General features: G+C 52.5%; 1 protein-coding gene across 2 annotated transcripts; it reads left to right on the forward strand.

The window, feature by feature from the left end:
• Window positions 1–4,227: 4,227 nt before the first annotated feature.
• P2RX1 (purinergic receptor P2X 1) lies at window positions 4,228–17,917 on the forward strand. Of its 2 annotated transcripts, none has more exons than XM_005439811.4 (13): window positions 4,228–5,204; window positions 8,702–8,849; window positions 9,378–9,449; window positions 9,908–9,977; window positions 10,512–10,608; window positions 11,320–11,400; window positions 12,964–13,105; window positions 14,167–14,297; window positions 14,954–15,044; window positions 15,719–15,784; window positions 16,434–16,526; window positions 17,051–17,098; window positions 17,374–17,917. In XM_005439811.4, exons 1-12 carry the CDS (start codon window positions 5,068–5,070, stop codon window positions 17,093–17,095), a joined length of 1,173 nt encoding a protein of 390 aa, XP_005439868.1. In that variant the 5' UTR covers window positions 4,228–5,067; the 3' UTR covers window positions 17,096–17,098; window positions 17,374–17,917. The 2 variants fall into 2 exon arrangements, with proteins under 2 accessions (XP_005439868.1, XP_027662200.1); XM_027806399.2 differs by having other exon boundaries at window positions 4,229–5,204; window positions 17,054–17,098.
• Window positions 17,918–25,705: the final 7,788 nt, after the last annotated feature.

A 25,705-nucleotide genomic window follows, 5' to 3' on the forward strand; every position in this document is an offset into this window, starting at 1 on the left:
TCAGCTGAGAGGAGGTTTAAATAAGCCTGGTAATGACCTTCACAAGACATAATTGCTAAATAAATAATAATTAAATAACTTGGCCTCCTCTGGAGGGTGGCGCAGGGCCTTGGGGCCATGAGTTTCCATCTCCGCATCGCCCAGAGCTCTGCCCATGGTCATGTTTTGAGCGGAAAATCCTGATGCAACTGCAGGTCATGTTTTGGAGCAAAGCTGGGTTCATGGCAACATCCACCCATGGTGCGTTTTCGCTGGGATTTGGCCCCACGTGCCCCTTCTCAATGCTACGAGCAGGAGAAGGATGTAACAGGGTAACCTCAAAACTTAGTAACCCAAAGGGGGTTACAAAGAGGGACATGGGACACCCAAGCAAACAAAGAATTTTGGAAAAGGCCATTGATTGGCCTCCTCTTTCCACATGCAGGCTTGGTCTGCAGTGTCAGTCCATGAGGGCCACTGTGGCCATGGCTGGAGGTAGCCCCCATACCCCGTCCTGAGGGTGCAGCACTGTCTTGGCACATAGCGGTGAAGGCAACCCGCACCTCAACCAGTTCCCCACCTGGTGGTGTACTGGTCCCTGGACCACTGGGGACCATCACCGCTGGGGCTATGCGTGTCTTTCAGAGGCATGATTCAGAAAACAGGTGTTACCCCCCTTCGCCTCCCCCCCAAAAAAAACCCCGCCGAGGGTCCCTGTACCCCATGGCAAGTGTTCAGCTGTCCCATGGGATGTTCTGGCCACGTTCCCAGTGGCTGCAATGGGCATAGGGCTGCTGACACCCTTCGGGACCCCCAGCATCTTGGGTTTACGTGTTTGTTTTGGCATTGGCTAAACCACCACCAAGGTATTTTCAGGGAGACGTGTTGCCACAGCAACCGGGGATGGAAATGCTGCTTCTGTGGGGTGAGTACCACCGAAAACATCTGTCTGTACCGGGGCGTCGCAGCGCGGGACGGGCACGGAGTGGAGCCAGCCCTGCTGGGAAGGAGCGAAGAGAGGTCAAGGACAAGTTAAAATTGGAAAGAAAACTGAACATGCTGTTTCATAGGACCTTGCTTGCTCTCATCTGCCAATTTTTTTCCACCCCTCCTTCCCATCGCCAGCAGGGCAGCGTGAGTATCTCTTCCAGCTGGTGGGGGCAAGGGGGTCGTGACAGCCAAAATTTCTGGGAAGAGCCACCAACTTTCAGGGGGTTCTTGGCAACTCTGACCATAGCAGGTCTCTTTACACCCGCCGTCATATTTTAAATCTCCTTGCCGCCATGTTATTCCTCCCCATCCCCAGATCTGCAGCGTGCTGCACATTTTTGTGCTGAAATTCAGAGCTCTGTGCTGGAAGCTGCCAAGCATGAGTCTGGATTGTGTAATGAGCTACTTCTATTATTTTTATAATTCTCTCCCCCCCCCCCCCCAGCCCCCCCCCCCCCCCACCCGAGAAGTTTTTAGAAAAGCAATGTCTGAGCGCTTGGAGAGACCTGGTAGCTTTTACGCCTACCACAGCTTTGCTTTCCTGAGTGCAGGTGGGCTCGACCCCGCTGCAGAGGCTTTCAGACCACCCTCTTGGTGCCCCAGCAGCTCCTCCAGCCTCTGGGTCATTGTCCCAGCTTGAAGCAAAGATGCGCTCACATTTCCAAATGTCTCCCCTTAAACCACCATTTTTTGCATTTTTTCTCTCAACAGCCCCAAGCAGAGGTCAAGTTCATTTAATGGGTAGAGGGAAGGAGTTGCTTTTGCAGCCATGGATGGAGTCCTGTGCTAACCCTGTGCAGCGCTGCCAGGGATGCCCTTGGTGTCTGACCCAGCTGGAGCTGAAGGAGATGCTCACTAAGGCCAAGCCTGGTGCTGGGGACCAGGCAGTGCTGGCTGACCCAGGATTGCATTTGGGAAAGCTGGTCCTGGGGCTTTGCAAGCCTGGACACACAGAGGCATTAGGACCTCATGTCTCTGCTTCGGTTTTCTTCTCCCATGGGCAGCGCAGCTAGATGGGCTCATTTTCCTTATCTCTACCTGGTATCGTCCTGCTCCACCCTGCCTGGTCCCATGTTTGCATGCTGCTCAGGTCAAGCCCAGCTCAGTGCTTTCTGTGCCTGGGCAAACCCAGCCTCGATGCCCAGCACCTGCTACAGCCCTGCGCAAGCTGCCACCGCTCCCCCAGCAGCAGCCACAGTCTTTGCACCTCGTTCCCCCAGGGTCTCATGCTTGCTCTGCTTGAAAGCAGCATGCAAAAGTCAGAGGAGACAACTGAGAGCTTATCAACAGCATCATACAACTTTGGGTCTGCAGGAACACAAGATAAAAACACCCCCAGGGTCACAGCTGCTGTGCAAGTGTCTGTGCAGCAGGTCATGGGCACTTCTCTGGGCTACACCTTAAACAATACACTTCTAAACCCCTCTTTCCACTAATTCTTTTTTTTATTATTATTTTTATTTTTAGGCATTACAGTAATGTATTTATGATTGCAGCAGAGTATTGCAAACAGAAAGCAAGCCCTGACGTCACACTGGGACAGCCCAGCACCTGAGCCGCAGCAGAAGCCATCACAGCCCTGTGAACTCAGCATCTCCCAGCAGGCAACTGCCCTGTCTGGGCAGGTAATTTAACAATTTAACAACCCAGGTAGAGCACTTCCCCACGACAGCCACCTGGCAGAGATGGGGAGGTATGCTAGCAGCTCACGTGGGTTATCACTGGGAGAAGCAGCACCGCAGCTGGGGGGGAGCAGGATGCAGGTCCGGCAGGCGGCCAGGCACACTGGCCAGCTGGCACTGCTCGCACGCCCTCGTCGCTGTTGTGGGGCCAGGTAGATTAGCCCAAAGCTATTAAATTCCCTGTTATAAAGTCATTTAAAGAGTGGCAAACCCAGGGCTGGTGTAGGCATGGGAGAGGAGTGAGCGATGGTGGTGTGCAAGCCCACGAGGGTTTGGGCTCTGATTTTTTTTCAAACATTTGGGTGACATGGCTAAGGTGGTGCCCATGCTGGGTGCTGACAGCAGCCCAGGAGAAGACCCAGGCCCCTTGGGTGCTCCCATGCTGGGGTCCCCTGCTCCCCACATCACCCCGGATGCGTCCCTGAGGTCCGGCCCCACTCGCCAACTGCAACGTGGCTCCAAGAGATACTAAAATGGGAGATGCGTATTATCTCCCCATGGAAAGTATTTTAGCTAAATCCATGCTATAACCATTTTATTGACTCCAAGTACCAGAGAGAAGGTTGGAAGTGACTCTTTTACAAGTCATTTTGCTGTTAAATTTAGCTGTCCTATTTTCATTATCCCCATGGCTTTGGCAAGGGTGAGTAGCCTTCCCTAAAAGGCCTCGTTTCATACAGTAAGTTATTTGCTTCTCTCCTGACAGATATCTAAGCTTATAAGGTTTTTCTGCTCTGCTCAATAGCAGTATCAGCCTTCAATCTTATATGATTAGCATCAGCATTTCATATTTGCTTTTGGCTCCCCGTCTGACAGCTTTCCATGTTGCTGAGGACTGGGGCGTTGGGATGGTGTCACGTCACTTGTAACGTGGGATCATCTGATTTTGATTCCCAGGCTTCATGGTAAGAGCAAAAGATTTGGATAAATGGTTCATCCGCTTTTTTCCCCCATTTTCCCTATTGCCCAGCAAAGATAATTGATTTGTTCCACTCATTTCGTGGTTGTCAGGTCTGTAAAATATTGAGTCGAAAGGTCAACATGATGCCAAGCAATGGGCAATTGAATGTGAGAGGTGGTGATGTTAAAAGTTCTGAAGAGGGAAGATTTATCCCAGCAGGTTAAAATTTTCCATATTTTCAAAATAATTTCCCCCTGCAGAGAGCGACCTTGTCCCAGGCTCGGTGGCTGCAGAGAGCCAGCCCCTCTTCCCAGGTCACGGAGGCAGCAGATGAACCAGGGCTCACGGGATGGAGCCTGTCCTTGCGGGGAGTGCTGAAGCTGCTGGGCTCTGGGCTTTTTGGGGAAAACATCCTCTGTTTCCCCCAGCAACAATCCTCCCCAGCCCCAGCGCTCCCCAACAGAGCTGCCCGGGGGGGTGCAGCGCAGGTCCGGGGTCCCCCATCCACAGCCTCTGCGCCTTCCCCAGCAATGAGTCATCCCCACTACCCCCCAGCTTCCCCCTGCAGTGATGCTGACACTCAAATTTCAGTCTGGCACGTACAAATCCAGCCCCTTTCTCAGCGATATTCACTTAAGCAGCGTCTGCACTGCCCTGCCGAGCATCCCTCCGGTGACCCTGGCAGGGCGGCCGGCCCCGCTCACAGCCATGGCTTTCAGGAAATGCTGGAAATGCTGAAAATGCTTCGACGTGCGCCCAGCCCAGCCCTGTGCAAGCACTGGGAACCAGCCAAGCCCCAGCTGGGCGGCCTCGCCATGGGAGGGGGCCAAGCCCGGCGCCCGGCTGCCCTGTGGATTGGCTCCGAATTGCTGAGCTGGGGGTTCTGCGCCCGCAGCCTCCCCCTTCCCAACCCTTTTTCTGGGGCAGCCTTTGGGGGACAGAGGAGGACATGGGTTAGGGACACGAACGGGAGACCCACAGCCTGAGGTGGCTGCTGGAGTGGGAAAGATGATACCCCAACCCCAGTTCCTAAAATCGTCTCCCGGGACCCCCACCATCTCCTCCATCCCACCATTGCCCCCAGGGATACCTAGTGGTCCCTGCTCACCCTGAGCCCTGCCCGCAGCCCCTCTGTCCCCAGGGAAGGTCCCTGCCTGGGCGAGGGTACATCCCTCACGGGCAGGCAGCTCCGTCCTGGTGGCACGTGGGCTTGGCAGCGGGGTGGCCCTGCACCCTCCGCACCCCGTCCCACCCCCGGACCATGTAGGGCACCGGCTGCTCCTCGTCCAGAGCTTATAGGAAGAGGAAACCTCGTCCCCACGCAGAGGAGGAAACCCGACAGCCCAGATGTGCACAGAGCAACAAAGCCGATAGCATTTTTATTTTCTTTTTTTTTTTTTTTCCCCTTCTCTCTGCAAACAGAGGAGTTGCTTGAGCTGCAGTGGGCACAGCCCAACCCACGGCGCGGCGAGCGGCAAGGCCGGCGGGAGGCTGCGGCACAGCCCTGGCGCAGCCATGGGGCAGAAGTGCATGGAGAAGGTGTCCTCCTTCCTCTTCGAGTATGATACCCCCAGGATGGTGCTGGTGAGGAACAAGAAGGTGGGACTGACCTTCCGGCTGATCCAGCTCATCGTCCTGGCATACATCATCGGGTAAGGCTCCCCGGCACCTGCTTTCCCCCAAATTAATGCTGTGCCACCGGGTTCAAAAGCAACGGAGATGAAGGGGCTCCTTTATCACCTATATCCCAATGCAGGGGTGGTTATCGCTGGTGCCATCGCATCTCCCTGGCCATGGCCACATGCAGCTCAGTGTCCCACCGTGGGTCTTCCAGATGGCTGCTTGGTCCCCACATGCTCCCCAGCAGCGGCTGCGTGTGCAGGCTGGAGGCTCATCCCTGCCCAGCCCCACTCTGCACGCCGAGGCCCCGTCTCCTCACTGAGCTGCATCCAAATCCCAATCGAGCTGCTGGACGGTGGCCTGAGAATCTGTTGTTATTTTTATTTTCATTTATATTAAATAAGAGGCAGCTGGGGCCAGCACGGTGATTTGTGAGACCCAAGCGGCTCAAGACAGGACCATAAATCTCCCCCATCCACCACCCCGCCGGGGAGGCAGGGCCAGCCCAGCGGCTGGGGCCAGGACGGAGCCTTGCTCCAAATCCCTGCTTTGCTTTGCTTATGGGAGGCAGCTCTAAGAGCAGCCACGGTGCAAGAACAGCTGCTTAAAAAAGGCAGTGAGTGGAGCAGGCGGGCGCAGAGCCGTGCGAGGATGCATGTCCTCGGGTGCCCTGGGGCTGCTGCTCCTGCCACAGGGATTGGGTCCCTGTCCCCTCACTGTGGGATGATGTGCCATGCCATGGGATGCCATGCTCGATAAAAATCTTCGCTGTGCCCCCATAGTTGCTGTGGGCTCAGCCCTCAAGACAGACTGGCACCCTTCCATCAGTAAAGGTCCCAGGGCAAGAGGTCTGCAGGGAGAGAGGGTGTCTGGCCATGAATTGGAAAAACTGGGTGTTTTTGGAGTGCGGGGAGCCCAAAGCCTAAAGGAGAGGCAGTAGCTCCCAGGGCTCGGTGAAAGAAAGTAGCTGTGGGGAGCAGCAGTGCTCAGCCCTGCTTTTAGCACAGATCCCCTGGAAAGGGGGAAGAGCTTCCCAGGCAGTCACTGTGGGACCCCCACATCGCACCCACCCACCTCACCAGCACTTTGGATCACCAGGGTAATCCTCACTCCCAAACTGCTGCTGAGCCAAGGTCTCAAAGGATGCTCTGTTGCAAAAGGCTTTGCACCGGCCCAGACTGGTGTTACTGGGAGCAGCACTGGCTCTACTAAGGGCTGAGCCCATGAAGCCCCAGGGCTCCAGCAAACCCAGGTAGGGGCGGTTGCTCCTGTGGATGGGGATCTGGCAGAAATGGTTGCCCAGGGCGGGACTTTCTAAGGAAATGTGGCTTAAGCAACCCAGCTAAACAGAACAGGCAGCCAGGAGGCAGCAAAAAGAAAACCAGCTTGGAGGTCAGTGGCAGAGGGGAGGAAGTTGGCAGAAAGTTGCTGTAATTCCTGTTTTTACTGGTTTGGTGGGGTAGGGCTCCACTAGCCGGGGGCTGCCTGTGAATGCAGCTGCCCATAGCCCCACCAACCACTGGCATCCCCTGGCTGCCTGCAGCACTGCCTGTGCTCCCCTGCCTGCACTGAGCCATGCTGGAGATTTTGTCTTCTTTGAAAGCAAGTTTGGCAAACAGATATTTATTTTATTTACAATTACCCCAGCTTTGGTCCCCCTTGGGGCAGCAGGCATGGGATGCTCATGAGGATGCATGCCAACGCGTGGCTGTGCTGGAGGGATGTGTGGCAGTGCCATCAGTGCAGAGGAGGGATATGGGACTGATGTCACCAAGAGACCCTTCTCACCCTTGGGGAGCCGCTCTTTCTGCTGATAATGCTGAGATAAGGCGGTATCACTGCTGGCTGGGTGATGCCAGGCGCTTCTCAGCTGAACTTTGCTTTCTGGCTTTTGTTTCCTGAGAACACCACCACGTGCGAGGGGGCCGCGGGCTGAGCTGCAGGATGAGGTCAGCTTGGTGGCTTGGTGACTCTGCCACAGTGGGGAGCAACACCAGGGGACTTTCAGCACCCAGGCAGGGCTCGAGGGGGCATTTACAGCATGATGATGAGATGACACCTCGTTTGCCATGACCATGGCTCAGTGGCAGGGTGGGGGCTGCAACCTGTCCTGCCAAGGGGAGGCTGTGTCACAGTGGGGGGCTCTGTGTGCCCACAGTCACCTCTGCCAGGGTGGGATGAGGTGGCCATGGCAGAGGCTGCTCTGGAGGCAGATTTAGGGAAAGACTCCACCGTGGTGCTAGCCAGCTCACAGCCTCCTGCAGCTACAGCGGGGAAGATGCCCAGCGTAACCAGTGTAACCCAGTATGGTCCTCTGCCTTGGAGGAGGTTGGAGCTGGGGGTCTTAGCCGGGGTGGCAGCAGTGCTGAATTTCTCCTCCTGTCCCCAGGTACTGGGGCAGATGCCACCCCCGAGGTCCCCTCACCCCCTGTCCCGGGATGCTGATGGGGCTGCAAGCCAAAGTCCACCATCCTCACGAGGTTCCCATAATGTCCATCACCCCTAGGGCAGACCTCTGGACAGCACCTGGGGTTCCCCCATTTTCCCCTGTGCCCATCAGTCTGGTGCCCGAGGATGAGCTGACACCACAGGCTGTCCCACAGGCAGTGTGCTCCTTCTGTCACAGCCAGCAGGACCGGTGCCTGTGGCAGCAGGGACAAAAACCAGATCACTCCTTTTTTAGTGCCGGGAATGCTCCGTGCCGCCAAGAGCGTTACCCGAAATGGTTGCTCACCCATGTTTATAGTCTTCCTGAGTCAGAGTTAATCCAGCGACAGCTTGTTTATGCCATAGGTTAAATAGTGTCAGCGCCCTAATGGCTGCGCAATGGGCTGGGAAATGCAGGGAGAGCCCCATGCCAGCCACAGCAGCGTCCCCAACCCTGCTCCTGCAGCCCACTTGCCCCCATGTGCATGGGTGGGTGGGTTAGGGGGGGTTCCTTTTGTCCTGACAGCTGATTTTCCCCATGTGTTGGGGTGCAGATGGGCTCCTCAGCACAGGCTTTCTGTGGGACTAACCATGACATGGTGTCCCTGTGGTGGAAAGCAGGTTGCTTCTGCCACAAAGGTTCCTTTTGCTGGGTGGGGAACAGTGGCCCTGGACATGAGCCATGTCCAGGCATACCCCTGCCTTGGCCCTGGAGGCACTGATTTTTGGACAGTGCCTATGAAGGGGGTCAGGAGGGTCTGGGTGGGTCACTGAGTCCAGCAAGCTGCCAACCCACCATAACCTTTAATCCCAAATGGCCAACGGCCACCCTGCACCACCTGCCTTCACACACTGACCACCACAAAATGCATCCCTGTCCCCAGAATAAATCATCCCACCATTGGAAGCCAGGTCCCACAGGTCCCACATGCCTCGAGCAAAGGGTAGGAAAGTTCAGCCACGTGTCCCTTACCCAGCTGGAGAAAATTTGGCAAACAAGCCCCCAGGTGATACTTGGTAGAAGACAGTGATGTGCTGGGACCTGGGCTCCTGGGGATGAGCCTCAGTGGCCGTGCTCACTCCACCACCTTTCCCTATCCAGGTGGGTTTTCCTCTATGAGAAGGGCTACCAGTCTCAGGACAGCATCGTCAGCTCGGTCTCGGTGAAGCTGAAAGGCCTGACGCTGACCAACGAAAGTGTCATGGGCCCTCACATCTGGGATGTGGTGGATTATGTTTTTCCACCCCAGGTAAGGAGGCATGGTGGGTGGGTTAGGGGGGGTTCCTTTTGTCCTGACAGCTGATTTTCCCCACGTGTTGGGGTGCAGATGGGCTCCTCAGCATAGGCTTTCCGTGGGGCTAACCATGACATGGTGTCCCTGTGGTGGAAAGCAGGTTGCTTCTGCCACAAACCTCTGCCCACATATCGCCCCTGGGGAGCATTTAGTGCTTGGGACTCACCACGGTTGATGGGGCACGCTTGAGGCTGCATCCAAAAGGATCAAGGCTCCTCCGGTGCCTCTGGACAAGCATCTTAGCAAAGGGGTCCCCCACTGTCTCTGGTGCTGGTGGCACTGCAGGTCCCCAGGGCCACTCCAGCTTCCCAAGCTGTGATGAAGGATAGTGGATGACCCAAAATTAGAGAGAAAGGTGCCGTCTCCCTGGGCATGCCCCGGTGGTTTGGGTACCCTACACATTGCCCCAGGGAAAGGCTCCTCGCAGAGACTCCATCAGAAAACACGGTGCTGGCTGTGAGCTTGTTGGCTCTGTCTCCACAGGGGGACAACTCGTTTGTGGTGATGACCAACTTCATTGTCACCCCTGGACAGAAACAAGGCAACTGCCCGGAGGTAAACACACTGGCTTCCTTCAGCAGCCTCAGCTTCTGTAATTTAGGGGGGGTTGTGGTGGTGGCACTGGGGAGGGAGCTGCTGGCGTGGGGAGGTTTGATAAAAGCCTGAGCCTGGTCCCGTACTGTCATTCATGACTTGCGAGCACTACGTGAAAGCTGTTGTTCTGCTGAAAAACAGCCACTATCCATTTAAGTTTTCTTCTTTCTGAGATGATCGAGCAGAGCAGACTCAAGGCTTAAATAAAAGCATCTGCCTGGAGTTCAAAAAAGAAAATCCCCCTTTTTTCTGCTTAATCTGGGCATCCTTGGTTGGGAAGCGGTGTACAGATACGGCTCTGCCTTCAGCTGAGTGGCATTGCCCCTGAGGACAGTGCTGCCAGGCGAGGCAGGAGGGACAGAGGGACCGAAACAGCAGGGTGTGATGCTGAGGGGCGGCTGCCTGCTCTCCCCAAACAGCTGCCGGACGCGGGGCTCTGCACACGGGACAGTGACTGCAGCCAAGGGAAGTACAGCCGCCAGGGACAAGGTACGGCACGTGGCCCCGAGGGGCTGGCACCGGCGTTTCTGGTGGGACATGCCGAGCACAGCGTGCTCTGGCAAAGCGGCGTGGCTGGGGTGCCTGGCAGGGGGACCCGCTTCTGACCACCAGTTTGGGACAAGCCTCTGACATGCCGGGTGAGGGTCTCACCTGGGCTGGTCCTGCTTGCTTGTTCTGAAAGGTACCTGAGCTGCAAAAAGCTCTGCAGACAAAAGGTTAATCAAGACCAAACCATTTCCCCACTTTGCTATCCTTCTAACAGCTCGGCCTTTTCTGAGGTGTATTTTAGCAAGAAAAATGCCCAGTTGCTCCCCTGTACGATAGTGCAAGAGAAACCACCGCCCCACGCTGAGAGGCCACAATTAATTCCTCTTGTTACAAAGGGGCACCAAAGCCCTGAGTATTTTGTGTCTTGGATGTCTGCAGCATGGCTGAAGTTCCAACCACATCCCACCCATCCCAGTGTGAGGCTGGGTTTTCCCGGTGTCCAGGAGCGTGAGCAGCTGTCTCTCTTCTCCACAGGGCTCATGACAGGCAAGTGTGTGCATTTCAATAGCTCTGTGAAGACCTGCGAGATCTTTGGCTGGTGCCCCGTTGAAGTTGATGACCACATTCCCAAGTAAGGAGTGATGTGGTTGCTGACTTTTTCCAGCCCGATCCCATCCCAGCAAGCGCAGAGCAGATCAAGCCAGGGCTCTGCAGGATGCTGCCAGGACAGCCTGGGTCAATTCAGACCCTGTGGCTGTACATGCTGCCCACTGTTCCCAGGGGGTTTGTGCCTATCCTGACGTGGTTTTCCTCCCAACCTTGCCAGCAGCTCACCCCATGTCTGCTGGGTGCTCTGTGCACGGACTAGCAGCTCCCATCCATCCCGTTTGCCTTCAGAGTAAAGTTGTGCTCTGCCCGTGAGATGTTCTCCATCTCCAACCTCCATGGCCGCTGTGAAGCATATCCTGGTAGATGCAAAGTCCTAGTCTTCCTTGCCTCCCCTCCTCGCCGGGCAGCCGCAGGGACAGCCAAGATCCATCAAGGAGCCCAGGGAAGCATGCAGAACCTTGAGCTCTCTTCCAGCCACCTCACTGTGCTTTTGGGGTGTCTTAACTGAAATCCCAGCTCCTAACTGCCTGTCTGTCCCCTAACAGGCACTTCCATCCTTCCTTGGGACTTTTCTGAACCTTGTTGGGATCTTTCATGCAGAAGGGAAGGGATGAGATCATCAGTTTTTCTGGGTCCTACTTGACCCAGTTTGGATGAATCCCCACCAAACGGGGCTTTCCCTAGAGGCCAGAGAGCCGAGGGATGGACACATGTCAACACTTGTGTTTTTCAGCCCTGCCCTGTTGTCAGAAGCAGAGAAGTTCACCTTGTTCATCAAGAACAGCATCACCTTCCCCAGGTTCAAGGTGTCCAGGTAAGGGGACATCTGGGGGGATGGCTTCTGCTCGGTTCCCCCAACCGTGTCCCTCGGGGAGGCCACGGGTGTAGCTGGATGCTTGATATCGAGGATGCTATTCCTCACCAGTGAGACCAGCGCTACTTTAACTGCTGCACTGATCACCAGATCAGCTTATGGGAGCCGAGACATTTCCCTCCCAAATCTGTCCCACCTCAGCAGGTACAGGAAAGGTTTCTGGGATTCGTGTTCCCTGAGTTACCCTCTCACGATGCATGTGAAAATACAGTTTCTCTGATTCTTCATTTTCCTTCTCCCTTTTCCTCCCTGAAGAGAACAATAAAATATGAAATGGCCCAGTGGGGTGTGAGCAGCCAGGACAAAGCCTGGTGCCCAAAAATGAGCAGAGGCCCCTCTTAACATCACGGTTCTCGCTTGCTTCTGCAACAGGGTGTAGGGTCGCCCCCTTCCAGGCAGCTGCCTGAAGGCGCACACCTAAGAGGATTTGCGATGACACTGATTATATATCTGATTTGGAACAAATTAACGGAAGCTCTTTGTGCTGAAGGTGGCTGATTCCTCCCTCTAAGCCGATCGCATCCCTGCGCTGCAGCCAAGGTTAAAGGCCCTGGCAGCCGGCACGCTTGGCAAAGCCTCGAGCCGACCTTGCGCTGCACCCCGAGAGGTGGCAGGGAGAGGGGATCCCCCACCAGCAGCACGGAGGGCTCCAGCGGGGGCGAGGGCAGGCAGGAGAGGGGACGTGGTGGGGGAGAGCAGGTCCCGGGAGGTGGGGTGGGCCAGGCTGGGTGCTGCTGCAGGGGCTGAGCCAGGGCTGGATGGGGTCATGGGGGAGCTTCCTGCCTTTGATCACTGCTGCTAATGAACTGCTGAGCATAAATTATGGGATGGGGTTGAGCAAGGCACAACTTTTAGGTCATTTGGGTCAGGGAGGCTTCACAGAAAGACTATTTTTAGGCAAAAGAGCAGAGCAGGGTGGAAGGCGAAATGCTGTCCTTTCCTTTTCACCCTTTCTGGAGGAGATAGCAAATCCAGATAATTCTAACAGCTGTGGGATGCACGATCCATGAACTTTCCCAGATGAAAACTGTTGGTGCACAGAGTTGGTGCCCGGCAGAGCCCATAGATGAGCTGAGATGTGGAGAGGAGAGGCAGCTGGGAGGGATGGTGGAGGCCATGGGAAGGTTTCCAAAGCTGAGGAAGGAGAGAGGGGGCTGCTGGAAGATGTGAGGCCAGGCAGACATGTGCTGCGTTTGGGCAGCAGGCAAAGCAGCAAACCCAAAGCAGAGGTGGAGATCATTTGCAAGAAAGAAAACAGCAGAGGCTTCCTCCGTAGGAGGAGGTTCAAGGGAAATGAGTAGCTGATGAGGTGGGAGAGCTGGAGGAAAGGACCCACTCTCCACGCATGAGGTCTGATGAGCATGTGGAGCAGGAGGAGTTGGCCCTGGCCTTTGACATGACCTGGCTTTGAGCAATAGGTTGGACCAGAGACATCCAGAGGTCCTTTCCCCACACAAATTATTGGGTTATTCAGACTCCTTCTCACTGTCTTTTCATTCACAGGCGCAACTTGGTGGAGAGTGTTACCAAACAGTACCTGAAGAAATGCACCTATCACAAAGTCACCGATTCCTTATGCCCCGTGTTTGACCTGGGCTACATAGTGAAGGAATCGGGTCAGAATTTTACCTTCCTGGCTGTTAAGGTACTTTAATTTCAAATTATGTTCCTTGCTGACGTGTTGAGGGGGACGCTGGCAGAGCTATCATCCCCAAGCTGTTGAGACACGAGGGATCTGCTTTCTCAAGGACTTGAGAGGCAGTGTCAGAATTAGCTCTTGAAGATTATGAATCTCCTTGGACGTGGCCTAATATTTAAGCCTTTCTTGGAAACTCCCCTGTAAGATTGACAAGACTCGTCTCGCTGGCAGGAAATCCAGGGTTCAGTTTGTTTTAATTTGGGCAATAAATAACTAGAGCTGCGTGGCCAAATCCCGTCCAATTGAGCTTGGAAACCTTGGCTGGATGGTCAAGTATTAGTCATCGCACAATATGAGCTGCAGCATCTCCCCAGGCTCAGAAAGGCAGCTTTGCCCAGCGCTTCTCGGGGTGGTATGCAAGAATATCAGCTATTTATGCACTGTGGAGCCTTAAGCTAACTTTGCTAGGCAACAAATCAAATCAGAGGCTTGCATATATTTAAAGTGCAAAAAGACGAGCCTCTGGGGCACAGCTGGTTACAACCTGGAGCGAGCTCGGGAGGGACTGCTTCATTTCCCAACAGGTGGCCACTTCTCTTAGAGGTTTTCTTCTGATTTTCATGGGTTCGTTTCACTCTCCTCTATGACCGTGTTAAATTGTCCTTGATTTTCCCTGTGACGTTAATGGTTTGATGGCAGGAAAGGCAAATTTCATGGGCAAGCTCAGGCTGTCCTACAAGGGCTGGGGGTGGGGGTGGGGATCTGCAGGGAGCACTGTTTCTCAGGACCATGCCTTGGCCACGGGGTGCTGACCAGGAACAAGAGGGCATGAATTTAGTTGTGTATCCAACATTTAGGGCAGAAGCATGTACCTCCACATAGGGTGATGTATAGGGCACAAAGCTGAGGCTGCCCAGGAGGGCTGAAGCAGTGGTGGGGTCCATGTACCCTGGAGAGCCAGGACACCTCGTAGCATCGAGAAAGGCCATGTATGAGGAGGGAAAGCGTTTCTCCGTGCGGGCCAGGTCCTAGAAGGGCTAACCTCATGACCCCCCTCTCGGTTGCAGGGAGGAGTGGTGGGCATCACCATAGACTGGAACTGCGACCTCGACTGGCCCGTCCGGTACTGCAAACCCATTTACCAGTTCCATGGCCTTTACAATGATGACAGTAATGTTTCACCGGGCTTCAACTTCAGGTAAGGAGACCCCTGTTAACTCTCCAGGCAGAATTCAGAGGTGACACCTTTCAGGATTCCACAGCACTCAAGAGGTGGTGGAAGATCGGGGACCGTTCTCTGGCTACCTTTGCAGTGCCAGACAGCAGTGCTGTCTTTAGAATGGCAAGAGAAAAGTGATAACCTGTCTCTTGGCCTCAGAATTACCCCATTGGCTTTCCCTGTACATGTCCTCCCCCTCGCAGACTCTCCCACTCAGCTGAGATCTCACGAAGCCTCTTGAAAGACTGGAGATGGTGCAGGGTCATCTCACGTGTTCCCATGCTTCGAAACATTCAGCCACAGCATGGCATTTAGGCATAAGCTGCTGCTGTAGCTGCTGCTCTTTGTGAAGCTGCCACTAGTGCTGCACTAATATCCACTGTCACTTGAGTCATCAGGTACCAGCACTGGCAGGAGCTTTAACTCCAACTGGCAGGAGGGAAACTGAGGCACAGAGGGCAGAGGTGCCAACAAGCAGGCTCCTTTGGGGGGGTTAAGGAGAAGGTCAGGAGCAGCCAGTGCATCCTCAGATCTTCACCCTGCTCTGCAGCCCACTAAGATGCCAATGCCCTCAGGTTGCAGGGGGCTGTTAGACACCCTGGCAGGCCACTAACGCTCACCATCCAATTCGACAGATACGCCAAATACTACAAAGAAGATGGGATGGACAAGAGGACGCTCTACAAGGTGTTTGGAATCCGGTTTGACATTTTGGTGAATGGCAAGGTAAGGGTTCACTGGGTTCGCCCCTGGATCCCCAGGACAGTAATGCCATGTCCTCAGGAAGGTGCCAGCTCTGTAACGCAGCACCAGGGTCTCATGGGGCCAGGAAAACCAGTGTGAGTGGTTTCCTGGGGTGGTGGCCCGCTTACCGCAGCCCTTCGGAAGGGCCAGTGAGGGGAACACAGAGGGGAAGCCCGTTTTACAGGTCACGTCAATCAGCTGCAGTTTGATCAGTGGTTTTGTCCCAGAAAACATCATGATGGGTTGGGGGGAACTGTGGAAACTCAGAGCCTTTTACTGATATTTCCAAAAGCTCCACATTTGTACCTTTTTATTTTGTCTTTTTCTTCCCACTGGGAGAGAAGGCTTTCCTTGTTGTGTTCCCACTGGGGACATTTAAAGGGTATACTTTTTTTTTTTTAAATTAAAAATACAGGAAGCAAAATAATTTCAATTTGTGTCAGCCCAAAATTAACCTACCACATTTTTCTGTTTGACCAATGAGTTTAAAACCAGCTCTTACTCAGCTCCTGTTTCTCTCCGTGCTGTGGTTGTGGTTTGGGTTGCTGCAAGGCACTTTAGCTGAGCTCCACCTACAGCTACGGCACCCTTTCCCCCCCCACCCCCCACCCTGGGCTGATTGTAACATATCACCTATTTTCTCCGATTTTATTCAGGCAGGCAAATTTGACATCATCCCGACCATGACCACAATCGGCTCTGGAATTGGTATTTTTGGAGTGGTAAGTTCAGATATTTCCAGCCTTTGTATGGAGACTCTCAAATTATTCTCCTTGCCTGTGACATCTGTGGGGAAGTATCCCTGAGCTGCAGTGAAATGCTGGCTCCCGCTTAGGCAACAGGGGATGGGCTAAAGTGGGGAAGGAGATGCTCTCCTGCCTCACAAGCTTAGGGAAGTGGATTCCTGCTGGCCACTGGCTGATGTGAATTCTGCTAACGGGAGCTACTGCCCTGTGAGCCAGGGGAAGGCAGGACCATGCCTTGGTATCTCGATAGTTTCAAGTTAGAGCTGGTGTGGAGGGGGGTTTGGAGGCGATGGGCAGTATTTTGTGCATGACAGAAAACCAGCATCCTATTCGGTTGTGATCATTAAAGACTTTGGCGTGACCCGAAGGGTGCTGTGCTCTGCATATACCTAAAGTGGAAATGCTTAATTTCTATTGACTTAAATTGCCCAGTATTGAACCCAGTACATTTCACATATGTCCTAAATGGATATTTGGGAACTCTACGCTCTTTAGCTGCTACCACGTTGTGGGTTGAAACAGAAGTGACCCTAATTTGTGGGGCAAACTGGAACAAGCTGGAAGTACGAGGTGGCACAGGTGAGCTGGGAGGGCAGCCCCAACCCTACCTGCACTTTGATTTAAGGCCTCTGTCCTCTGCGACCTGCTCCTGCTGCATTTTCTCCAAGGACGGGACTATTACAAGCAGAAGAAATTCAAATATGCAGAACAAGAGCCTGTAAGTATCAGCGAGTCCCTCCCCTGCGGAGGCTCTTGCGGGTGAGTGAGTGTGGCTGTGTGTGTGAGTAATGACGCTGTAACACAAACATTTGTATCGAGGAGCAACCAGGCGCCTTCTGAGCTAGTGGGAATCCTGAGCCTTTGGGACTGTCAGAGACTGGGATCCATGTATTTGCTCTCCAAAATTAGAGACCTTCTGTGTGACTCGCTGTTAATAGCTTTATTCTCTCCCTTTATCTGCTGATATTCCAGTATCTGGTAACACTTGCATTGCTTTAAGGGAAGCAGGGGCGGACTAGTGCTTTGGAAAACTGGAAAGTGTCCCCTTTTCTGAGGACATCTCCATGACCATGGGATGTTTCGTGGCATTGCATAGGACACAAAAACAGCTGCCCTCAAATTAATCTGAAAATATGCTTATACATCGGAGGTTAGAAGTTGCTGTTTGACCACATTTTTCCTTGGCATTAGAAAGGGGCAGGTCTGTAAAAGAATCATCGTTTTCTCTTGTTTAACCCCCAGTCGAAGTCACATAAGAAGGAAAAGGAGCTGGACAACACACAGTGAGAGGTGAGTCGTGTTTTCCCAGACGCTGCTAGCATGTGGCTTGGGGTTATCCCAAGGCCCCCGGGAAGGCAACAGGGCTCCAGGGAATAGAGGAGATCTGAGTTGTAGGCTGTAATGTCCAACCTGGAGTGAGTGTTTCCCAAGGCAAGCAAGTGCACACAGCAGCACTGGGCATGAGATGTGGAATTGATATCGCATCTTCAATGGCAGCATCACTTGGAGAGGGGCAGTGGGGAGCAAAACACCAGAAATCACCATGCACCTCTCTCTCTTGGCAGAATCCACACTGACCAACAAACCTACACACTCTTCCTTCTCCTCCTCTCCTAAAACATGGTCGTCATCCCCTGTCACCACCCTGCGCCAGCCCCAAGGCCAGTGGGAGCAGCGTCCAACACCAGCTCATGGGAACATGCTGCCCTGCAGCCAGGGCAGGGGCCGGCTGGCCCGGCACCCTGCCTCTGGTGGGACACGCTTCAACACCACGGGTGGGTTACACTAGGGGACCCTCAGGGCCCTCCAGCAGCCCTGCTGCAGGCCACGGGGGTCTGCAGCCTTTGCAGGCACTTCTGAAGTGCTCCTGTTGCACCCTGCCCGGTGTGCTGGGGCTGTGCTGAGGCATCCCGCACCCGAAGCCTTGGGGAGAGCATCGCTGCCTCTCCTTCCCCGGCTGCACCCTTGGACAGCTGCAAATTGAGGAGAGCAGGAGGGAAGGAGAGCTGGCAAGAACCATACCCAGTCCCTCAGCATGGGGTAAAACCGGTTATTTTGTAAGGATGTATTTTATTAAAAAAAAAAAATAAACCTTTAGTTTTTCTACTACATCCCTTTGCAGTGCCCATGCTTGCCCCGTGGTGCAGGTGTCAGCACTGGGGGGTGGGGTGGGGGGGGGGTGGGGGTGCATGCAAAGCAATTCTGTGAGTCGGCCAGGGCATGGAGCCTTCTGCAACGGGCTGAGCACAGGCTCCCGGGGGCTCTGCCTTCCCCTGCAAGGCCCCTGGGCCTCCGGCCACGAGCAGGGGTTGTTATCAGGGTTGTCACTCGGGTTTCCGCCTCAGCCAGGCGGGCTGACAGCGAGCGCTGGCACCCTGCCGGCCATCATGACCGGCTGCCTTGTGCCAGCTCGGCCTCCCGCTGCCCACGTCGGCCAGCATTAGCTGGTCAGAACCGACCTTCTCAGCGATAGCCTCACAAAGCAGCTCTTTGCACCCAGCAACGAATCTTCCCCTCTCCGCGAGAAGATTTGCACTTCTCACCGCGTGCAGTTGGGCATCATGAGCTACGGCCAAGCCCCACACGGCTACCAGCAGCCCCTGCCCTGTGCTGCTGGCTCTGTTCATTCTCCAGGATGCATCAGGATTCTCTCTCTGAGCGTTGTTTTACACCCCTTGGAGGAAATTTTGCCTTGGTCACTTCAAAACTGGATACCAGCTGCTGAGGGAAAGGCAGTGAAGAAGCTACAGGGGTTGCTCTGCCTGTGGCTGCAAGGCTGCTGGCTGCGGTGGGAGCGTGAGCAAGCAGCCTGCAGGACGGACGTGCGGCGGTGGGCTCGTAGGGACACGGCAGCATGTGCCACAAACTGTTGCAGGTGATATTTGGTCACAAGCTCAACAAACGTTTCAAGCCATACATTCCCCATGGGGAGGTTATTTGGTCTCGGAAGGATGCCTCAGCTTTCACAGGAAGGGGTGCTTTTTGTAAGGTTATCCATTTGGCTGATTTTTTTCACGATGCTGACCGCTGTTAGGAGAGATGCTGGGTGCTTATATTAGAGATGCAGCGATGAGGGTGAGGAAAAGCTCCCCAGTCTCTGGAGGGGTTAGTGCCTCCTTAGAGGGCACTGAGGGCATGGGGCTGGTGGCATCCCCAGGCAGCCGGTGTCTTCTGCAGCGCTCATTGAGGCGAAGCACCGCACAGTCGCTGTCTTGTGCAACGGTGCAGCCCTCCAGCAAGCTGCAACCAGCAGAGGGGACTGGGAGACCATTTCACACAGGCATGCCTGAGGAAAATTGTCGTCAAACAAAGCCTTCAGGTAACCTTTTGCACCCACTTAAACTGGGTCAATCTCCAGTCATAACTTAAAATAACCGGTGCAAGGCTGCAGGTAGAGCAGGGGGGTGTTTCTGGCTGCTTAATATTTCAAGCTGCTTGTAAGGCAAAGCCCCTATTCTTTCCTAGGAAGTATTTAAAGGCAGAATAGGAAATTAGGGAAAATGCTACTTGTAAATGATCCCCTGTAGTTGCTATTCAAAACCTCTGAGCTGGGATTCCTGAAAGTCCCAAGACTGCTTTAAAAACCATTGGAGGATTTATCCTCATCTCCTTGCTTGTTTTTAAAAATGCACAATCTTTGGGGATCCTTTTGTTTGCTTTTCATTCACTAACCGTTTCTGCAAACGGCGGAATGTGATATTGTAATTTGAATTCTTTCACCAAAACAAGCTCCTTCTCTAAGGTAGGGCCCCCAGGACCCGTGGTTTTCAGGTGGGTGCCACGCAGAGCAATAGCTGTCTGGGGGAAACTGAGCATGTGTCTGATTTTTTTAAGTTACACAGATCCTCTCTGTGGTATGAAAAGGCAGGGAAAGCCCATGGCAATTGTTTTGGTCCCTCCTCTTGGCAGAGGGCTGGAGCTGGTGTTCAGGGGTGGCAGAGCGAAGAGGAAGGACTGCTCAGCCCCCCGGGGAAGCCTTGGTTGGTGTGGGTGCCCTGTTTCTGCACTGCAGCTCCCAGCTCCTTCTCCCAGTGCCTTGCGGTTCGCTGAAATTCATGCAAAATTACTGAACGCAGGGTAGTACACAGCAGTTAGAAGTCTGCCTATCTAAAGCACTGAAAAAGGGAAATAGTGACCGCTTGAAGATTTGCCCTTAAGGGCAAAAGAGAAAGGCTGGCTGCACCCTGCAGTGCACTAGTGCTGCTAGTGAGCTTGTTGCGTGGAGGGCTTTCAGCCCAAGTGCCCATGGGGAGGTGTGGGTGACCATCAGGACCACACTCCTGGTCCTTTGGGTTTGACCTGACCTTGCTGTGAGGGTTAGGGAAGAATTTTCTGTGCTTGCCATGGGTTGTGGCCAGAAAGCGCCTGTATTTGAAGCTGTAACAAATGCAGACAGTGTACCCTGCTGCTCTCTGACCTCTGAGCAGTGAGCCAAAGTGTCACAGAAACCCAAAGGGATTTAGTCATTGTGCAAAGACCCCTTCAATGACAGTTGGCTGTGTTGCTTCCTAGTTACGCTGTGGCAACTGAGGGTTGTCAGGTTGTTGGGTTTTTTAACTCCTTGTTTAGTTGCGTTTTGGATTTTACATGGTTATTTAGCTAATAGGAAAACACTAATAGAAAAGGAACCTTCAGCAAATCAAACATTGCCTCCAGTCCTTTCAGCCAGAAAACACAACAGAAAGAATATATCTTCTCCAGCTAATCCCAAATCACTACAAACAGCACTAACAAGCCTTTATGTGTGATGTTGTCAGTATAGTCCTCTAAGGGCCTTACAGAGGCCTCCTGCACCGATCATGGGGGTTAGATAAAGAGCGTGAGCCCTGAGTGCAGTGTTACTATTCCCGTTTTACAGAAAGGGAAACCAAGGCACCAGCAAATAATTTCTGAATGCCTATGCAAATGTGGTGAACAGATTCTGCTTCTGACCAGTTGTTATCTGTGAAGGTTACCAGGTTGGACCTGGTACAAATATATCTTTTCATCCCCTGAGGTGTGGTTACTCTGAGAGAAATCAAGTGGCACAGATATTCCAGCAGAGCAATTGCAGAAAAATTATTCAGCAATAATTATGCTGGTTAGTAATACTGCAGAGATGAGGAATTATATTTCAACCTCTGCAGAGCTGGCAACATTTAATCATTATGTTTGCGCACAATTCCCAGCACAATGAGGCCCTGATTTCCACCTGGTGTTTCCAGACACTATAACAATGCAAATTAAAAATGAATAACACTAAAGAAAGAGAGAGCTCCTATGCTGTGCAATCTCTCCTATCTACAAGCCTACTCGTTCTTTCTCTGACACAGCAGACTCTCTTTTATTTTTAACCCAATCTTCCACTTAGGACATTCTTGGATTTTTCCCTAAAAAAAGCATCTGCCTTTCTGGTTACACTAATTCCCTTTTTCTTTTGATGTGGGAGCATGTTTTCAGTCGGATAAATCCTCTGGCTGGCACACAGTGAAGTGCTGACATTTACATCCTCCCAGCCTCTAAAGGATGCTTTTATTTCCTTCTGTCCCAAAGATGTGCATTCTCAGGCCAGATTGTGCTGGGTGGCAAAAGGACCCTCTGTCATGAGAGCGCTAGACATTTGCAGCTCAGCCTGCAGCCATAGTCCCGGTGACAGTATGGCTGTTACAGTTCATTTTTGCTGCTGCCAGCTCTGTATTAATTATGTCAGGCTATTTTCTTTTCCTTTCTTTGGTGAAGTGCTCTCTCCTTCTGTTATCTATTTCTAATTGCTTTATTGCCTTATTCTAGAAAGCGTAAAAGTCAAAGTGTCCAAATGGATTCTGAATATAGCAACAGCGCAGTCAACCGATGGGCTTTTTAACAGGGGTAAGTCAGGATCATTTCAGTTAACAGAGCTTTGCCTCCTGGTACCAAGCACAGATCCTGCTCAGCTTTATGGCACCACAAAGAGATTTGCCCCAAGCTGTCCTTAAAAGAAATGATGGCTTCAAGTCTTTTTTTTAATCTAAACATATTTGTGAAATGCCTGGGGAAATGTAAAGTCTCCCTCTCGTGACTGTAGTAACTCAAGGTTAAACACCCTCCCAGTCCTTGCACCCAGAAAACACACGAGAAATAACAGTAACCAACCAACTGCACCCGACTGCTATCAAACAGAAATACCAAAGTCTTGTTCTAATGTTATAGCCCTCGTATCTAAGCTTCAGAGAGACGTTATTTGGGACTGTTTTTGCACTGGTCATCGCTGCTACACACCTGTGTATTATGAAAAGGGAAACTGAGGCACGTGATTGTTTTGTTCTGTTTTCTGGAAGAAATAGCAGCTTCTGACTGAGACTAGCTAACCAGGTTATTTCATTAGGCCAAGTGCTAGCAGACTTTGCCAGAGGCGATACTTTCAAACCCTGATGCTGGTGCTAAAACCGTGCTTCAGACGTCACTGGTGATTTAAACTGCCTGATGCTAACGGAGACAGGTCTTTAGGGGACAATCCTCAGCACTTTCCAAACAGCATCTTCAAGCCAAACATGAATCAGCCCACATGACTTCTGGAACGCTTGAAAATACTTCTCAGCAGTAGTTATGGCAAGAGGAGCAGAAGGCTGAAAGTTTTCCTCATCGCTCAAGAGAAGCTAAGCTGTCCCTGCATGAGCAAGGCCCTGCTTGGTCAAATTGACAGCCCTTGTGAAACAGGTCAGTGTTTTACCTTCTGTGTGTTACAGTCTTTCAGAGCATCTCTCGTGCCCCACAGCCACAAGAGCACGGTCTCTCCATGGGCACAGCCACATTCCTGGGTGCTGAGCACTTATACCTGGGCATCCAAGAAGGAGGTTGGTGGGGCTCTAACTGCTCAGGGCTGGGAGGAGGGTTTGCTTTTGCTCATAGCCATGTCTTACTTTCCTTGAGAGTCCATCAGGACCAACAGACAGCCCAGGAGCTCAGGCTGGTGGGTGTCTTGAGATGATATCTCATCGGTGATTGCAGATGAGCAGCCTTGAGATGATATCTAATCAGTGATCATTAGGTAATATCTGGCGCTGCTGGAAGGAGGCAAAAGCTTTGGAAGCATGAACTCCAGGTGATAAGGCTCTCTGCTGACCTGTTACAATCCTAGAATCATTTATGTTGGAAAAGACCTTTAAGACTGAATCCAACCATTAACCCAGCACTGCCAAGTCTGCCACTAAATCAAGTCCCTAAGTGCCACATCTACATGTCTTTTAAATACCTCCAGGGGTGGTGACTCAAGCACATCCCTGGGCAGCCTGTTCCAGCACTTGACAACCCTTTCGGTGAAGAAATTTTTCCTAATATCCAATCTAAGCCTCCCCTGGCACAACTGGAGGCTGTTTCCTCTTGTCCTACCGGTTGTTAGTTGGGAGAAGAGACCAACCCCCACCTCGCTACAACCTCCTTTCAGGTAGTTGTAGAGAGTGAGAAGGTCCCCCCTCAGCCTCGTTTTCTCCAGGCTGACACCCCCAGTGCCCTCAGCTGTTCCTGGTCAGACTTGTGCTCCAGCCCCTTCCCCAGCTCTGTTGCCCTTCTCTGGATATACAGAGGAACCAGGGAACTGCCAGAGAAAGACCAGCCAAATCCTTGCTCCTAAAAGCCCTGGGGTTTAGCCAAATGAAGCTCCACTGCCACGAGCAGAGACCAAATGTGGGCTGGAAGGGAGAGGTCCCATAAAACCCGGGCAGCATGAGATGCTGGAAACCTTTTGTGCCAAGCTTTGGTGTTGAAAATAAACCCTAGCATTTCCTTGCCTTCTTAGTTCTGTCAGAAAGGCTTTCTGCATGGAAAGAGAAATGAAGAAGTATTTCCAGCTGCTGGTGATTGGTCCAAGGGTGGAAAGATGCTGCCCCAAACACCCTCCTTCAGAAACCATGGGCCCTCAATACTTTATATTTTTGTTTCGGTTTAGGTGCTCTAGCTGCCACAGGAAGGAATTTTGTATACCTGAAGTGCAAACCTGAACCAAATAATATTTAAGAGACATGAAAACATGGAAAAAACTGTCACAATTGTGAACAAAATATGCTCAAGGAGACTGACAAATTGCCAATGGTAAAACCCAGAAAATGTGTTTTCACACTAAAACATGGCAGGCTCTGTTACCCTCCTGCTGTTTTATGTCACACTGCTGTTCACCTGGTCCAAGAGCCCTTCTCTGCCCCAGTGTTTCCTGTTCATGAAGATCTTCTCTGCTGGATTTTCTCTGTGGCAAGCTGAAAGAACAATCCTTTCCATCTTTCTAACAGGGATCATTTCACTGAATGTAGTAACTCTTTAATAGTCAAGTTTAGAACCACACAAGTGCTGGAATTTTAGTTTGCTAATGATAAAACCACTTTTTTTGTTTGTTTGTTTTCTTCCTTGCAAAATAAGTAAGGGGACAGAGCATGTTGTGATCATATAATTGGATCCATTATTTTTTACCAATTCAAAGATTAACTGTAGGCAAATAAGGTCTCAAAGATTTCAAGCTAAATTCAAAACATTTCAGTTCAAAGCATTTTTGACTGAAAACTGGCAAGTGGAATGGACAAATAGTTTAGGTGGAAGTGAAAGGGCGTTAGCCTTGGATAAACCTGTTCATCCGTAGAGAGCTGCTCAGCTGCCTGTGACTGGCCAGGGTGACAAAGCACATTTCTGCAGGAAACATTAAGACTTGGTTGCACATGGTAAATTGCAGTATGGTATGTCTGACTACAAGACACATACCCACAGAATGAGTAAGTGAAAAAGTTCACAGTCTTTGCAAGGCTTACGAAATGACTTTGGTATTTTAATGATTAGTGTCTCTTAATTACATTTTGATACTTCTCTAAACACAGTGACAACCTGAGCAAGGCTTTTTGGGATGGGAGACAAAGTTGGTAGCAAAGCACAAGCTGCATTATTAATATGTTGAGTTGTTTTGAGATATGAAACCCATGGTAAGAAATTAATTTGTTTCCAAAGCGGAGGACTATTTCAGGCCCATTGGAAGGAGGCACAGGCATTTCTACCCACTTGTTCTCACAGCGGGAAGGAGCAGCAGCCTGCAGTGGGTTGAGTCAGGACATGGATTTAATCCAACTCTTGCTCTTCTGCTAAAGGCAAGATCCCCTGGTGGCGACCTGACCACCAGTGGGGAGCCCAGCGAAGCCCGGCTGCAAGTCACTTGTCACAAAATGGACATCCTCACAAATCCCACAGGAAACACACTTCACAGCTGGGTGCAGGGCTGCAGTGGGAACCCCTTGACCCAGGGGCACGGTCAACCGTGAGCCAAGTAGGTAAAAGAGAGCTGGAGGGAAAAATAAAGCCAAAGCATGAGTCATAAAACATGGCGGGCATCTGCTTGTAGGACTTCCTCGAGTGATGGCAGTGGGATTAGTTGACGTGCAGCTTTTCTCCCTATTGCTGTAACACTTCAGAAAATGCTTGTGCACATGGTCAGGGTTGACTGTAGAGCCAGAGCCTGGCTGAGGGGACACCTGGCCACACTGAGGGTGCGCGGGGACCCCTGGGCAAGCATCCGCAGAACAAGGCCGCCTGCCCCAGGAGATGCGCTCTCACGGCCTCCTTGGAGTCAGGGTACCATGAAACCACCTGCCCCCACTGCCTGATCGCCCACAGCCCAGGCAGCAGCCACCTTGTTGCCTGTCCCCCCACCGCTGGTCTCCCCCCTGCCCGCCCCCACATCCCTCGCCTGGTGCAACCCCCTGGGCCCAGCAGCGCCTCGGCTCCCTGCCGTGCCAGCACCACTTTGCCTGGTTATATTGCCAAAAATCCCGGTGTTTTCACCCAAAAGCCCGCCCTTAGCCCAGGTGTGCTTCTGCTTGGGCACCATCCAGCCGCACACCCCCGAAAAAGGGGGTTTTTGCCTCAGAACCCGCGGCCGCGCCCGCCCAGCGCCGCCTCTCCCTCACA

The sequence above is a fragment of the Falco cherrug genome, chromosome 1 (assembly GCF_023634085.1).
Source record: "Falco cherrug isolate bFalChe1 chromosome 1, bFalChe1.pri, whole genome shotgun sequence".
NCBI lineage: Eukaryota > Metazoa > Chordata > Aves > Falconiformes > Falconidae > Falco > Falco cherrug.